This window comes from Danio rerio, chromosome 21, assembly GCF_049306965.1.
Source record: "Danio rerio strain Tuebingen ecotype United States chromosome 21, GRCz12tu, whole genome shotgun sequence".
Classification (NCBI taxonomy): domain Eukaryota; kingdom Metazoa; phylum Chordata; class Actinopteri; order Cypriniformes; family Danionidae; genus Danio; species Danio rerio.
This window is the reverse complement of record NC_133196.1, coordinates 26,210,686-26,226,083: the sequence shown is the minus strand read 5'-3', so window position 1 is coordinate 26,226,083 and position 15,398 is coordinate 26,210,686. Positions and strand designations below refer to the sequence as shown.

Here is a 15,398-nt window from a genome sequence, read left to right as displayed (position 1 = left end):
TATAAGGTTCTATTTTGTCAAAATTGGGTTATTCACATATTCTTATTAAATGATATTTACATTATGAGCTGTTTTATAAGTTGTTTACAATTTAAAACTTTTATTGAAAAACAAATGAACAAATAAAATGAACTCTAGCCTGGCTCTATAAAGTTCTTTCTGTGAGGCCATCAGCATTTCAATGTGAAATATTTTTATGTATGTATATAAAGTCAGTAAAATATTTTCTTTTAAACTCTTTAAATTTGATTTTAAATTTGATATTAAGCCTTTAAGGGCAAATACTTATTTTAATTCACAAAGCATATAATTCAATAAATATTACCATATTAATTACATAATGTTCACATCTGCTCACTCACTGTAAAAAAAAATGCAGGGTTCCACACAATTAATTCGTGTTGTCCTAAAATAAATAGATTAAGTTAACACTTTTAAATTTAAGTGGATTGAACATAAAACAATTAAGTTGTTCCAATGAATTCTTAAGAATTGTGTTGTTTCAGCTCATTTTAAATAACTAGTTTGAACAAGCAAAAATAAATATTTTTTGAGTGGTGGACAAAGTATTTAGTACAGCCTTGTATGCTTAATTTGAACAAGAAAAAAATATTCATCCTAAAACATTAAAAGAAACACCAAATCTTATTTTTAAATTTAATTATTAAGCAGAATGATTGTTTTTCATGAAAAGCAATGCTTCAGTAAATTATCTGCCTGATAGAACCTTAATTCCAAGAAAAAAAAGACTTTTTAGAATTTGAAGCCTCTGGGCCCTATCATACACAATGTGGCGCATGGCGCGATGCTATAATTTTTTGCTAGTTTCAGCTTGCCGCAAGAGTGGTTTTGAGGCGTTGCGCCACGCTGTTTAAATAGCAAATGCATTTGCGTTCATATGTGTGCCCATAGGCTTCTGGTCTAAAAATAAGGCATTCTGAGGCGCATTGCTGGCGCATTGCTATTTTGAGAAACTATGATAGATTTTTCAATAGACCAAAACAAACCCAGTCTAAAGTTCAGCGAAGAGTTGCGCCGTGCTTACACACTGCTTAATACGCACAAGATGTAGAGCAATACGCTAATATCTTTACATATGAAAAAAATTACAATATTAAGGATATATATAGGATATAATAAGAATATATATAGTATATAAATATTAAGGATTAAAATATTACAAAACATATTATTTTCTAGCCTACATAAACATGAAAAATCACTGCTTTTATGCCTTCTTCATCTCGGGGGACATTTCAGTTAATTCATAACTATTTGCTTTTGTATAATGTTATTATTATTAGCAGTATTATTTATTATATCTATATTTATATTTGTTTTATTAAAAACAAGCTTAGATTTGCCCACCTGTCAGGTTTTAGACCATATGGGGCACAGCATGTGTTTTAGGATATAACTCAGGTTTTTGAACACACTTCGTTATTATTGTTCATTTATTTGTTTGCTGGAAATTAGAACTGAATTTAGAAATAGTTTTGAAACAAATATTTGCGAAATATTTAAATTAATTATTTATAGGCTAATTGATGTCTGTGCATAAAGGTTTCCCTATACTGTATCACGAGAGCGAAAGTGAAAGTAGATAATTTATCTGTCATTCTCGCGCGGTAGATGCTTTGTTTAACTGTTTTCTTGCTAGTGAAATGCTCAGTTTTTCCACTCACACCTACTTTACGTCATGTAAACAGCAAATGCGCTTATGGTGCGACGCAACTGGCTCTTAAAGGGAATGGGAGATGAGACTCTGATTGGTTTATTCTCAAAACACACCTATAACTCATTAAGAAAATAAACTCAACCCTTTTAGATCATGTACCATGGCGCAAAGCGAATTTTTCCGTACTTATATAAGTAAAAATGCATTCTGACACGCCCTGAAAGTGTTTGCGCTCTGCATTTTGCGCTTTGTGCATGAACTGTCAAAATAGAGCTCTCTATCTGCATATGACCTATTTGTTTTACCTCAACTTGCAAATTTACAGTTTTTCCCAATTGTTTACACTCATTTTCTGAAAGCATGTCTCGTATTGTCTGAACTCTACACACAATTAATAAAAAAACACACACACACATTGGGCAAAACCCTTTAATTCTCCTGCAAAATGAAACTTCACATTCAAAACAATGTGATTTCTTCTCAAAATGGTATTTTGTTTTCAAATGACACACACAAACCATTCCATGGATACACATTTTTAAAAACCAGTTGATCACTGATGTGCTTAATGTATTACCACTTTTCCATTTATCATAATGACTTACTATAAGCCTTTTTTATTGGTCAGTGTTACACTCACTACAGACAAAACATAGGTCTACATAAGTGCATTGTAAAATATTTCAGAATATAGTTTTTTTTACAAAACACACAAATACACGGTAGCAAATATATCTTACTGTATTTGGTGGTTGGTGCATCAGTTACATGTTGATTGTGTCTGAAGTACAAGTAATTGTGTGTAAAAAAAAACTAAGAAAAACTGTAAGAGAATTTTGATAATTTACAATTAGAGTACATTAGGGTCTGTGTCAGATCCTAATGTACAGTTTTTCTACATTGGTTTGACTCATTTCTTGAAACAGAAATTGCATTCTAAAAATTCTAAGATCATTTGGCAAGTGAGTGTTACAGTTTAGCACAACACTATAGCTCACTTGCAAAAGCTCATACCTTTCCCAAAACAGTTCACTCATGCATCGAAACTAAATTTCCTTCTCATTTAAACAGTTAGTGCCCCTAAAATGCTTCATCCCCTTGGCATTGTGTAAGCACTGTAGGTCAAAATGTTTAGATGTTTTGTCATTACGGCACAGGACCACTAAAATATCCTTCATGTCTACCTCATAGTCTTACCCCAGTCCTTCATTGACAATGGTTACTGTACTGTTTTTGTCTAGCTAACAGAATACAATTGTGTATAAAACTGAAAAAAAGAAATAGGATTTTATGGTAAGAGTACAGTAGCTTCCAAGGTTTGACGTCACACATTGCACTCATACTGCCAAGGAAATGGTAACTTACACAAAGGAACTTCCATATACTGTAAAAAAGCAAAAAGAATAAATAGCTGTAATAAATTGTAGTCAAAAGTTACAAGGATTCACCTACTGTATGGTAATCATGGTATTAGGGTCTTGACTAATTCTGACAATTGAACAGACTATTGTGCATGTGATGACAAATACAATGAAATGATGCCGACACATTTTTGAGAGAACAACCATTAGACTAAGAATAAACAATCAGTTTAAATCAACAAGATATATTCACTTGAAAATTGTGCTAAATGTAGGCTATCTGTACTTAATCATTTGCAAAGATGTACTTAGACATTTGCAATTTGATGAAATTAATGAGAAAACCAAGTCTGTTGTGAACAATTGACAAGTGGTTTGGAGGTTTGTCCATGATGTTTTTAGAAAGCAATATCTGTTTCAAGAAATGAGCCAAACCAATGGAGAAAAACTGTAATGTATGAAAGAGAACCGTTATGCACGTAGTATTTGCTATATGGAATTTAAAAATTTCGAAGCTCAATATCTCAAAATCATTTAGAACGCAGATAGAACCTTATAATTCCAAGTTGACGATATATTGAATTACGAGATTAACCCTTTTTTACTTTCATATGGGCCTATATTCTTTAGAATCTTTGCAAGTAATTAAAAAAAATGCAAATTGATAGCCACAGGGTCAAAACAAGGTTGTTTATGAATGGAAAGGTTACATGAGGTATTTTATTAATACGAAATAACATAAACACAAATATTTAGCATTCATTCTAAAGTGTTATGTGCTATAATTTATTACACACGTGTGTTGTTGTTGGGTCTGCTGCAGCCTTTCCGTGCATTTCCATCTGTGTAATTAGAGTAATTACAGAGTCTGAGATCCTCAGACTGCAGTCGTTTGTTGAGTAATTTAGCTGCGGTACTCACCCTCACGCTGCCCATTTGTAGACTCAAGGCATGTTCAGTTTGTAAAAGCAATGGAGTGTGTCTGTTCACACCGAGGGGTCAAAGTGGGGCTTAATAGCATTTTACCCCTCGTGGATAGATGTTGTAGCTACTTTAATGATCTTACTGCATTGGTTTTTAGTTTCTTAACCAATAACCGAAGGCAGAATAAATTTTAGCTTGAAGGTGTGTGTGTGTGTTCTTAAGGGGAAAGTCACACATGCCTGATAACTCATGAACTGCAATGATGATGCTTGCTAGTAGGTCTTGCTATCACACCGTCTGATGGAACGCTGAATAATTCATCAGAGAGCCTCCTCAGTGAATGCTTTACTTTACCATGAATCTATGTCATCTGTCTCTGCTCTTGAACTTGGACTCTTTTTTTTTTTTGCTCAAAGTACTTCACCTACCCAACCGGCAGCAGTAAAGTGACCCTCATGTATCGTTAACCATCCAAGTCTGACAGGACAGGGAGAAAAGATGCTCTGCAGAATCCCTTACCTGTCAGGTCTGTCTACGGAGAGCGACAGAGCTGTTATGCTGTTCTGAGACAAGTTGTACCCGGTCACATATTTCCCATGAGGTTTTGACTGGCAGAGAATTTGAAAGTACTGTAAAAGTGAAAGTGAGCAAGTGAGGTTGTTTTTGTGTCTCTCACCAGCTTGTAGTAATTAAAACATTCATTTTAAATACATTTAATAACATGCTTTTTAAGCTTATTTTATTGATGAAAAAGTCAATTTTACCTTTTATTAACATTTAATTTAAGTATGTCTGAGTTATTTAGGAGATTCATGAGATTCATTTTATTTTTTGGCTTAGTCCCCATAAACGTTTGATTGACATAAACAACATAACTAAAGAGAGTGGCAAACAACAGCGTGAGTGATGTTGCTCGTAAAGCGCATGTTTTTACACGATCGATCACAAACCCAGTTCGAATCCAGCGTCGGATTAACTCATTCTTCTTTTTCCCCCATTACATATTAGATTTTGCCTACTCTTCATCACGAGGAAGGCAAGTAGGAATCATCAATAATCATGTGTATTATGTTAAGCGCATTTGAGCATCACATATTATTTGCACATTTATTAACTGGAAATGTTTCCGATTCAAATCCGTCTTCAGATGGTGCTTTTATAGCAATGTGCGTGCAGTTGATCGCTCCAATTACATTGGGAAAACCAGCGATCACTGCAAATTGCGCTTTAATGTTTGGCTGGTCAACTGCATATATGGAAACCTTATATACCTGCTAGACATGTGGATGATCCCGTCCCATACAGCTGCCATTGCACAGCTCAAAGATACTTTGTAGTGTGCAATTTAACATACTTGCCTCTAGGAGTCGCCAATGGAAATAAAACAAACACACACAAGAAATGCACGTACCCCAGACATGAAGTTGGCGTGGACCTGCGCACATTCTCATATTAATTTCATCGTTTGTAAATCCAAACGTGATCGAGAAATCTGGCGTGCACAAAGTTTTTGTACGAACGCAGCGTTTATACATGAGGCCTCAGGAAAAGGACTTATTCTTAGCCATAAATGTGATATTACCAAACCTACACACAGGAGCCTGATAAAATGCTTATTTCAAGGAAAATTCCAGACGGCATTTAGAGGAATTTACATCTAAGCTCATCAAACGTTTTGTTAACATTTGTTTCTGTTTTATTTTTTATTATTATTTTTTTTTTCAATTGAAATATGTTTGTTTGATTGTTTGTTCTGATAATGATTTCCAAAAGAGTTTTTTGTTTACTCAGCTTAATTTTTGGTAGCTACAACTGACATTTTCAAAAGTTGAGTAAACAAGAAAAAATGAAATGAAAAAATTTTTTTTTGTTCATTCAACTTTAGGCGTTCCAGTTCTGCAGACAATAAATGTTCAGTTGGGCCAACTTAAAAGGTTTTGTTAGAGTAGTTCTGACAATTGGAGTAGTAGCACCTCTCCAGCGATGCGGTGGCGCAGTGGGTAGTGCTGTCGACTCACAAAAAGAAGGTCGCTGATTTGAGCCTCAGCTGGATCAGTTGGCATTTCCGTGTGGAGTTTGCATGCTCTCTCTGTGTTTGCTTGGGTTTCTTCCGGGTGCTCCGGTTTCCCCCACAGTCCAAAGACATGCGGTACAGGTGAATTGGGTAGGCTAAATTGTCCGTAGTGTATGAGTGTGTATGGATGTTTTCCAGAGATGGGTTGCAGCTGGAAGGGCATTCGCTGCGTATAACATATGGTGGATAAGTTGGCGGTTTATTCCGCTGTGGGGACCACAGATTAATAAAGAAACTAAGCTGAAAAGAAAATATATGAATGAGTTCACCTCTCCAGAAAAATAAGAATCTTATGTTAACTCAGCTAAATGTTTTTAGTATTTCTGACAAATAATTTTAGGTCAGTGCAGCTGATGTTTTTGAGTGAAGAAGAAAAACTAAAAGGAAATAAGGATTATGTTTGTTGTTGTTGTTGTACTAACTTAAAATGTTTTACAGTGAAATTATACTTAAAATATTGCATTATCGTTTAAAAATGATTTCATTATTTTTTGTGCACACACAGGTGGTCAGCTGACAAACAAACATTACAAAGACAAACATTTTTTGCTTTTCCTTTAGAATAAAATGTACTGATGACTCTGCAACTCATACATACTGTAGTAAGCATGAGAATGCAGCCCTTACCTGCAACTTTGACACCAAACACACACACTTTTACAGAGTAAATAAATTATTAATCGGTGTATTTGCTCACTCTCTGCGAGACTGTGCATGATTCAAGGCCAAAACAAGCAGAAACGTGTAAGCAAGAAAGCCCTCTCATAAGCTCGGCTTTGTCTTAAAAAGATGATTGTAAAACTGAGACAGCAGGCCAACCATCACAGCTTGAAAGAGTTTCAAAGTTCATACAGGATCCTATTAATGAATTATGACTTGAGCTTTATACGCACTGAATAGAGACAAGACAGAGCCTGACATGGAATTATACTAAAAACAAAAGCCCATTTAAAACAATAAATGCAAAAAAGGAAAGGTCAGAATAGTTTCTTACTCTAGCTTTGTAAAAATGTGATGATAATTTGAAGTGTTGTGAATATGGCTTAGCTGATGAGTAATAATTTATTCTATAAAATAATTAAAATAACTTATAGATATGTAATATTTACATTTAAAGATGACTGTAAATAGTGTTAAATAAAAACTATGGCTACTACTGATAATAATAATAATAATAATAATAATAATAATAATAATAATATAAGCATTAGCATGTTGGATTACCATGCAACCTGGCAAATAACCAACGCTTAAAGAACAAGTTCTAAAGTGAGCAATGAAGATTCTTGAAGGAGGTCTGGCATGTCATACTTACTATCCAAACTGCTCCCTCAGTGGCTTCTACTACACCAGTTATGACAAGTTGTCTAAGATCTACTGCTCTTGGAAATCCTCAAGAGGAGAGTTGTCCAGAGCACATCAGGGGTACTTCAGGGATCAGTTCTTGGTCCCCTTCTATTTTTAATTTGCTCTGCATTGCTAGAGCTCATCATCTGATTACATGGTTTCTCTTATCACTGTTATTACAACGACATGTGCTGAGCTTACTTTGTCATTTCAATCAGATGATCCAACTATAGCTGCACTAATATCACACTTCCTGGATGACAGAACAAAACTTCTAGACTTACCTGCAACTCTGGCTGTTTAACATAATTACTCCATCCAGCTAGAATCATCAGCTATTATCCCATCCAGTTCAACACTGACCTTTGATGACCAGCTGTCCTTTAAGCATCACATTGAAAACACACACACGCATGCAGGTTTGCACTATACATCATCAGAACCCCTTGCTAACTGAGCATGTCGAACTTCTTGTCCAAGCTCTTGTCACTTCTAGGCTGGACTACCGTAATGCTCTTCTTACTGGATTTTCATCTTGAACACTTAAACCTCTTCAGATAATCCAGAATATTGCAGGTCTCCTTACATCATCTGTAAGGTCCATGAGGAGGACAACACCAGCCCAAAGCCAGCACTAACAACCATGTTAGAGCACCTCTGTTACTAAGCCACATCCTATCAGAATATTCATTCATATTCAATTGGAACTCTGGGCCCCTGGCTAAACCAAATCAACTTTATTAGCCTGAATTCCATGGCAAATCCAGAAAAGCAAGAAAACAAGGTAAAGCTGTAGTTTCAAAGGAAGTCTAGTCAAGCACAAGGTCTAACATACAACTGTAGAGGTGAGGGAGAAAAAAGAATTGGGGCATGGATGAGTCATAGACCTTGATGTCTGCAGTAAAATCCTGAGAGTTTATTCCCAGCATGGGTATACGCCCCTGTCCTCACAGCTAATAGAGACCAGTGGCACATGACTATGCACCAGTTCTTCTCTGCATCAGCTTTATGGTATGACAGGTAGGGATGTCCTGATCAGGTGTTTTTGCCCTTGAGTCCGAGTCAGAGTCATGTATTGATACCAAAACCCGATCCAATACTTCTATAATACATACAAAAAGAATAAAGAAGAGCGAAGAAACTAATCCATGATGTTTCTTATTTTTTATTTAAATCATCTTCTTTTAACATTTAAAAAACTCTGTATTATTATTTGAATCCTGATCGGGAGGTACAGTCGGATTCCGATCGAGTCTGAAACCGCGTGATTGGGCACGATTTCCAATCACATGATCGGATCTGGACATCCCTAATGACAGGCCTTGGGCTCCACTGAACTCATTTTGGCCCTCCAGCTCTGCCTTCGTTGCATTTTTCTCTGGTTTTAGTAAAACATTCTGGACCTCTGGCAGCTCTATGTACACCCTGAACTTTATTAGGTTTCTCCTTTCTCAGGCACCATCTTGTACCTCGGTTCCTCTTCATCACCTTGTCCTGCCAAATCCCTGTCTCAGTACCTTAAGTGGCTCCACATTAGGCTTTGAGTCGTAAATGTTACCTTGTAACAAAGTCATTTTTGGTCTCCCAACCTTTGGCTCTGACTTCATGAGTCAGTTCCCTTAGTCAAGTTTATTTTTTAAACTAATTTTGAGAGAAGCACATGATTTTTTTTTATTAAACACGACTGGTTTCACATTAAACGATGCATAATTCACCAATCAGATGATTCCCAACTCACTATAAATAGAGAGGGTTTCTTACTACAGTCATCTTTGCCTTGACAAATCTACTCTTCCACCCCTACTCCTTCATCTTTCCCTTCATAGGGTGGCACTGTGGCCCGGTGATAAACACTGTTGCCTCAAAGCAAGAATGTCACTGGTTCAAATCCTCAACAGGCAGTTGTCGTGAGTTTACACGTCCTTCCCTTGCTCGCGTGGGTTTCCACCGTGTTCTCCAGTTGTCTCCCACATTCCAACGTGTCATAAGTGAATTGGTCAATCTAAATTAGCACTATGGTCAAGGTCTTAACCAGCAGGCTGTATAACTCTACATAGCAAGTATAATCTGCCATCAGCTCTTAACAAAGGGGGAGTTCTCAAGACCTACAGTACCTAAGCTCAAACTCCCCTCTCGACTTGCAAACTGGAGGGAGCCCCGTGCGCGAGGAACTTATGAGCTTAGGGCTCTCGTCCTGGACAGCATGCCAAACTCAATTTACTGTATATGAACTCTTGAAACGTATTTTAATGTATTTAGCGTTATTTTAACGTATTTAAAGCATTTATATGTTTATTGTCATTCACAGATTTATTGTCTTTTACGTATTACTGTCAACACTGCTAAAAGTAAATAGTTTTGTTTTTTGGAGTATGTTGTTGTATTTTGCACTGTCTGGAGCCAGCACCTAAGCTTGTCACTCCTCATAGTGCATGTGCTGCTGATGATGTGACAGTAAAAGTGATTTGATTAACAGGTTCAATCCAGAGTTACACTAAGCTCTGCTCTTAATCGTCTCTTTGCCGGATCCCCCTTGAATTGTTCTTCCAGCAGCTTCTGTGCATCTATAGCAGAGTGAAATACCCAAAGTAGGGCCCGCAGGCCAAAGTTGGCCCATTGTCACCTTTTTCTCCCACTATCGCATTGGGGTTGGGGCAGTGCCTTTTACAGAGATCGTCATTTCTAATTAGACCTAAATTAATTTGTTTATTTTGCTACAAAAAAGCAAATTGAAATCAAGTGTTTTAATTAAATATAAATGAATTTGTGTTTTTAAACTGTAAATAATATCACTCGACAAATAGAGTACTATGCAAAAGACATCGGGGAGCAAATCAAGGCAAAAGTGTAACTCCATTCTGTTGTAAATGAGATTTTCTTGTTTTTACTTTACGCCTGTGTGTGTGAGGACATGTCTGGGAAGAGGGCAGACTGTATGGGGTATATTCTGTTTTATTTTTGATGATTGGACTTTTATTTTTTTAAATTAAATCCCTGTTAGTTCCTGTTTCCCTATTCTATTTCATTTAATTTCCTTGTTTATTGTTATTCTAATAGCTATTATATCTCTTTTACATTATAATATACTATTGTGTAAAAGTTCGTATTGAGAGAGAGTGAAAGAGAAAAAGAGAAAACAGGGATAAAATCAAAACAAAAAGGAAACAAAATATGGGCAATTTAAATGACGCATTTACACTATTTTCAGATGTTTACTAAAAACACAACCCTCCTTACTTCACTTCGCTCAGTCCATCTAGCCAAGAATAATCCAGAGCATATTAGCTAAATGCAGGAACTGCTCTGCCATTGGTAAAATGGAAATAACGCTTGTGTGGGCGCAGAAAAAGAGATACACATTGATCTTTAAGTCTCTGTTGGAGTGGCCTGGTTTGTTTGATCTCTCCTACACAGTCTCTGCTTCTGTGTCTCTGGTTCACAACCATTTCACTGCAAAGCACTTTTGATTGTACGGTGTGCGAGACAGTTTGTTTTATCAAATTGTTTCATTCTTCATGAGCTGTTATGTAACCTTGTGAGAGCGGCCTCTTTTATGAAACATGTGTTGAATGGAAAGAAACATACAGTATATCAGATGTGAGTATCGCAGTCATTGGAAAAATATGTTTAATATTAGCATTAAATCTTAATGTATTATTTTATTTGATTCATTATAATAGTATATACTATAATAGTAACGCTGTTGAATTTTATGTATGCATATAAAGCATGCATTATATTATATTATAATATATTATATTATATTATATTATATTATATTATATTATATTATATTATATTATATTATATTATATTTTGTTATGTTATGTTATGTTATGTTATATTATATTATTATATTATATTACATTATATTATATTATATTATATTATATTATATTATAATATATTATGTTTTATTATTATATTATATTATATTATATTATACTATATTATATTATATTATATTATACTATGTTATATTATATTTTATTATATTATATTATGTTATATTATATTATATTATATTATATTTTTATATTATATTATACTATATTATACTATATGATATTATATTATACTATATTTTATTATTATATTATATTATATTATATTATATTATATTATATTATATTATATTATATTATATTATATTATATTATATTATATTATATTATATTATATTATATTATATTATATTATATTATATCAGGGATTCTCAACCGTTGTGCCACGGCCCACTAGTGGGCCTCAGTGATCCTACAGGTGGGCCGCAAGATAGCTTAAAATTAACTCTCAATATTATACTATAATTTTTGGCTTTATTATTAATATGCTATATTAAAATGATTAAAGTAATACACTTTCCCCTGTTCGCTGATGGATTGGCGCAAAAACAGCCTCATAATCACGTCTGCAGCTAGTACACGGAAGTATCTTTGTGGGAACCATTTAACTATTTAATATATCCGCATAGTTATCAATGTCCTGTGAGTGTGTTATAATGGACGCGCGTCCATATAGGATCTAGCGAGCCTCAATTGTGTTTTTGCCATAGAATGTAAAATAAACTTGCATATGAGCTTCAGACATGCTCTGGCAGAGCTGTTGACTATTCCGGCTAGCGATCTCCCAATAATATCCAGCTGCAAACTCGACCGCCATCAGATTGACGCGTTTCAGCAGATTTAGGGTGTTTTACTGTATTTTACATTTGTCCATATATGTCAGACAAGTGGGCCTTCAAATATTGATCAGAGAAAAAAGTGAAAAAAGTTGAGAATCACTGCATTATTACATTATTTTATTTTATATTATATTATATTATATTATATTATATTATATTATATTATATTATATTATATTATATTATATTATATTATATTATATTATATTATATTATTATTACATTTTATTATTACATTTTATTATAGATATTACATTTATTATAGTTATTTTTGTAATAATAATATATAAAGATGTATTTAATGTATGCTTATGCTAAAACTTAAATTACAAATATTTTTTAAATGATTATGTTTTAAATTGTATGTTATGTTTATGTTTATAATTATGTACTAATTATGTTAATATTAATATTAATATTTATCAGTACTTATTGTAATTCTCATAGCATGTCAGTGAGATGATTTTCTCTATGATAATGAGATTTGTTCATTTGAATCTCATTGGTGATGCTATTACCTCTCTCCACAGGTGAGTGATGGCAGTCTGACACTGGTTTCCATCAGCCGTGAGGATAGGGGTGCGTACACATGCCGGGCATACAGCGAACAAGGAGAGGCAGTTCACACCACACGCCTGCTCGTCCAAGGTACCACTTCTCCATTTCTCCATCACTTTACAGTTGGCTGTTAATTGAACAGCATCACGGTCACGTTGTCAGATTGTGCTGTGCTGTTTTGTTTAGCAGTCCTCTGTGTGTTTATGTTCGTGTGTATGTGTGTGTGTGTAAAATCATGCTTGCAAAACTGCATGCTGCATGGCACCCATGCTGCAGAGCTACAGAGATAATTGGACTCCATATGTTGGCTGTCTGGTACAGTATAAAGCAGTAATGGGTTCGCTGTCAGATAGACTTTTCACAATAGTACAGCCAAAGAAGCTTTATTCCAGTTGGGGTGGTTAATCTGCTCTGTGTCTGCTTGCTTGGAACCTAATCATGCACTTTTATTATGAATTTGCTAACATTGCATGTTTCAATGAAAGCAGTTTAACCAAAGCTTGAGTGCATGGAGAATTATAAATATACTCTGCTTGTAAAGATATTTGTACAAAAACAAGTGATGTTAAAATTAGATTTCAGTGAACGGATTTCTAGAAATGTACTCTTTATTAACCTCTTTCACAACAATAAAGCACCATTTTCTATTTTTGTCTCATCAAATGCCAATCAAACCAGTATCAAACTAACTTGCATTTAGTTTTAACTGATTATTTTATTATTCTAAACAATTATAAACAGTTTTATTCTTTTAACACACTGTATTGAATAATTTTGGTTGAATGAATTTAATGATGGGCATTTGATGCTGTTAATTATGACGCTAACTGAATAAGAAGACAACCAGTGTTGATTTGCAGTTGATGAAGGGGTATATTTGTGTGCAAGTTTAATAAAAAAAAAATTGGTATAAATAGGATTGTTTATGTCAAAATTTGAATTGTTCCTTCAATAATGAGAATTTTTCTAACAACCTATAATAAACCATATCATTATTGAAAGAAAGTTTCTCATTATTATGGAAAAGAATGTTATTTATACAAGTCATAGATATTACATTTGTTTTCTAAGGGTTATTATGAGACTAACATTAGATATTTTTTTATTATTTTGACATTGTAAGCTTTTATTATGAGTTTCTTGTTATTATGTTGCGCTGAGATAATATAATGATAAATGTCCTCTAAATAATTAGATATTAAATAACAACGATCCCAATGTTTTTCTTTATTATTACAGTATTTGCAGTGTCTGCAGCAAAGACTTCCATGTATAGACCCCTTATGGAATTATCTGAAAAGGTCATAAGCCAGACACATTATTGCACAGTGCTGTCATGCTCTTTTTGAAAGATGTAATATACTGTAAGTTCCAATATATGTCTGTAAAGCATCAGCTCAAAATATGTCAGGGATCATTTATTAAACTGTGTTGTAAAGGATCCTTGTGAAGTGGAAGCAAAAGCTGTTTTTGTGTGTTTCTTTAAATGCAAATGAGCTGCAGTTCTCCAGCTCTTTCCCAGAAGATGGCAGTTTGTTTACTCTTGTCTCATTTACTCTTTCAAAATAAAAAAAAAAACTAAATATTGAAATGTTCTTTATGTAATGAGTCAGCGTACAACAGAGTTGATGATCAGAAATGGAGTTTGTTAAGAGAGTTGTCAGGCAGGCAAAAGGTCAAAAAAGGGACTGACAGAAGCATGCAGATAAACCAAAAGCTCGATCAGAGTAAAGGCAAATGGCAGAGACAGGCAGGAAAACAACATAAAACAATAAACAAAGCAAAGGTCAAGAAACACAGAAGGTAGGGATAACTGACGCGAAACTGGCATTTCGACACCGTGTCGAGATCCTAAGCGCATGTATTTCAAAACACTCCACTGAAGTATTATCTAAAACACCAGGTCATGTAACTAAAATTTTTTGAAGCACCCAGGTCACGTGACTAAAGCAATTCAAAGCATCAGTATCCTTTAAGGTACAATATAGACCCTATAGGTATTAATATATAGCTTATATATACTGTACCAATATTGACCCTTTAGTAACCTTGTACCCTTTAGGACACAAAAATGCACCTTGAAAATGGCACCATCCTAGTGACACCATTTGAACCTTTATTTTTGAGAGTGCATAATGGTCATGACAATCCAAACTGTAAGAATTGGCATTTTAATAACACCATCTCATCACAAAAAGGAAAGAAAATTCTGAGTAGGTTTTAATAACACTCCATAGCTGGCATATAAATGTGCTGAAAAATCTGAAGACACCAGATTTTGTAGACAAGTTGGTGTGTGCTAGTGTGGGTGTCCTAAATGTGAATGTGCACAGTCTGTGTCTGCAGGCTTTCCCCACAGAAGAGCCCTCTTTTTACACTGGCACTGCCAACTGAAGACTTGCCCACTGTGGGTGGTTGAGTGAGATCTTTTGGTCGCTCTCTACAGATTCTTACTCTGTATTAATTCATGTCATTTTAGACAGAGAGGATCAAATGAGGTGGCTGATCCAAATATATGAAATACAGTCATACCTACAATAACCCATACACTACCAGACAAAAGTCTTGTTGCCTATCCAAGTTTTAGGAACAAGAAGTAATAACCTGACTTGTAGTTGACCATTTAAAATCTGAAGTGGCTTATATAAAAAGCCAAATACCTCTGGACTATGCTTATTTTACCAAAATAACATAGGATCATACCTTGATTTGTAATTATTTTAATTAGGTCTAACTTTGCTTGGACAATAGTCCTGTCACCTAACAGAAATA

General features: G+C 34.5%; 1 protein-coding gene across 29 annotated transcripts in view; it reads left to right on the top strand.

The window, feature by feature from the left end:
• igsf9bb (immunoglobulin superfamily, member 9Bb) overlaps positions 1 to 15,398 on the top strand; it is a 176,272-nt gene that overhangs the window by 86,912 nt on the left and 73,962 nt on the right. For all 29 annotated transcript variants that reach the window (XR_012396799.1, XR_012396798.1, XR_012396797.1 and 26 more), the window contains exon 5: positions 12,599 to 12,716. Coding sequence is in view for 24 of the 29 variants with exons in the window: in XM_073935367.1 (XP_073791468.1) it covers positions 12,599 to 12,716 (118 nt within the window). In the remaining 5 variants the exon portion in view is untranslated. The remainder of the gene's footprint in view (positions 1 to 12,598; positions 12,717 to 15,398) is intronic.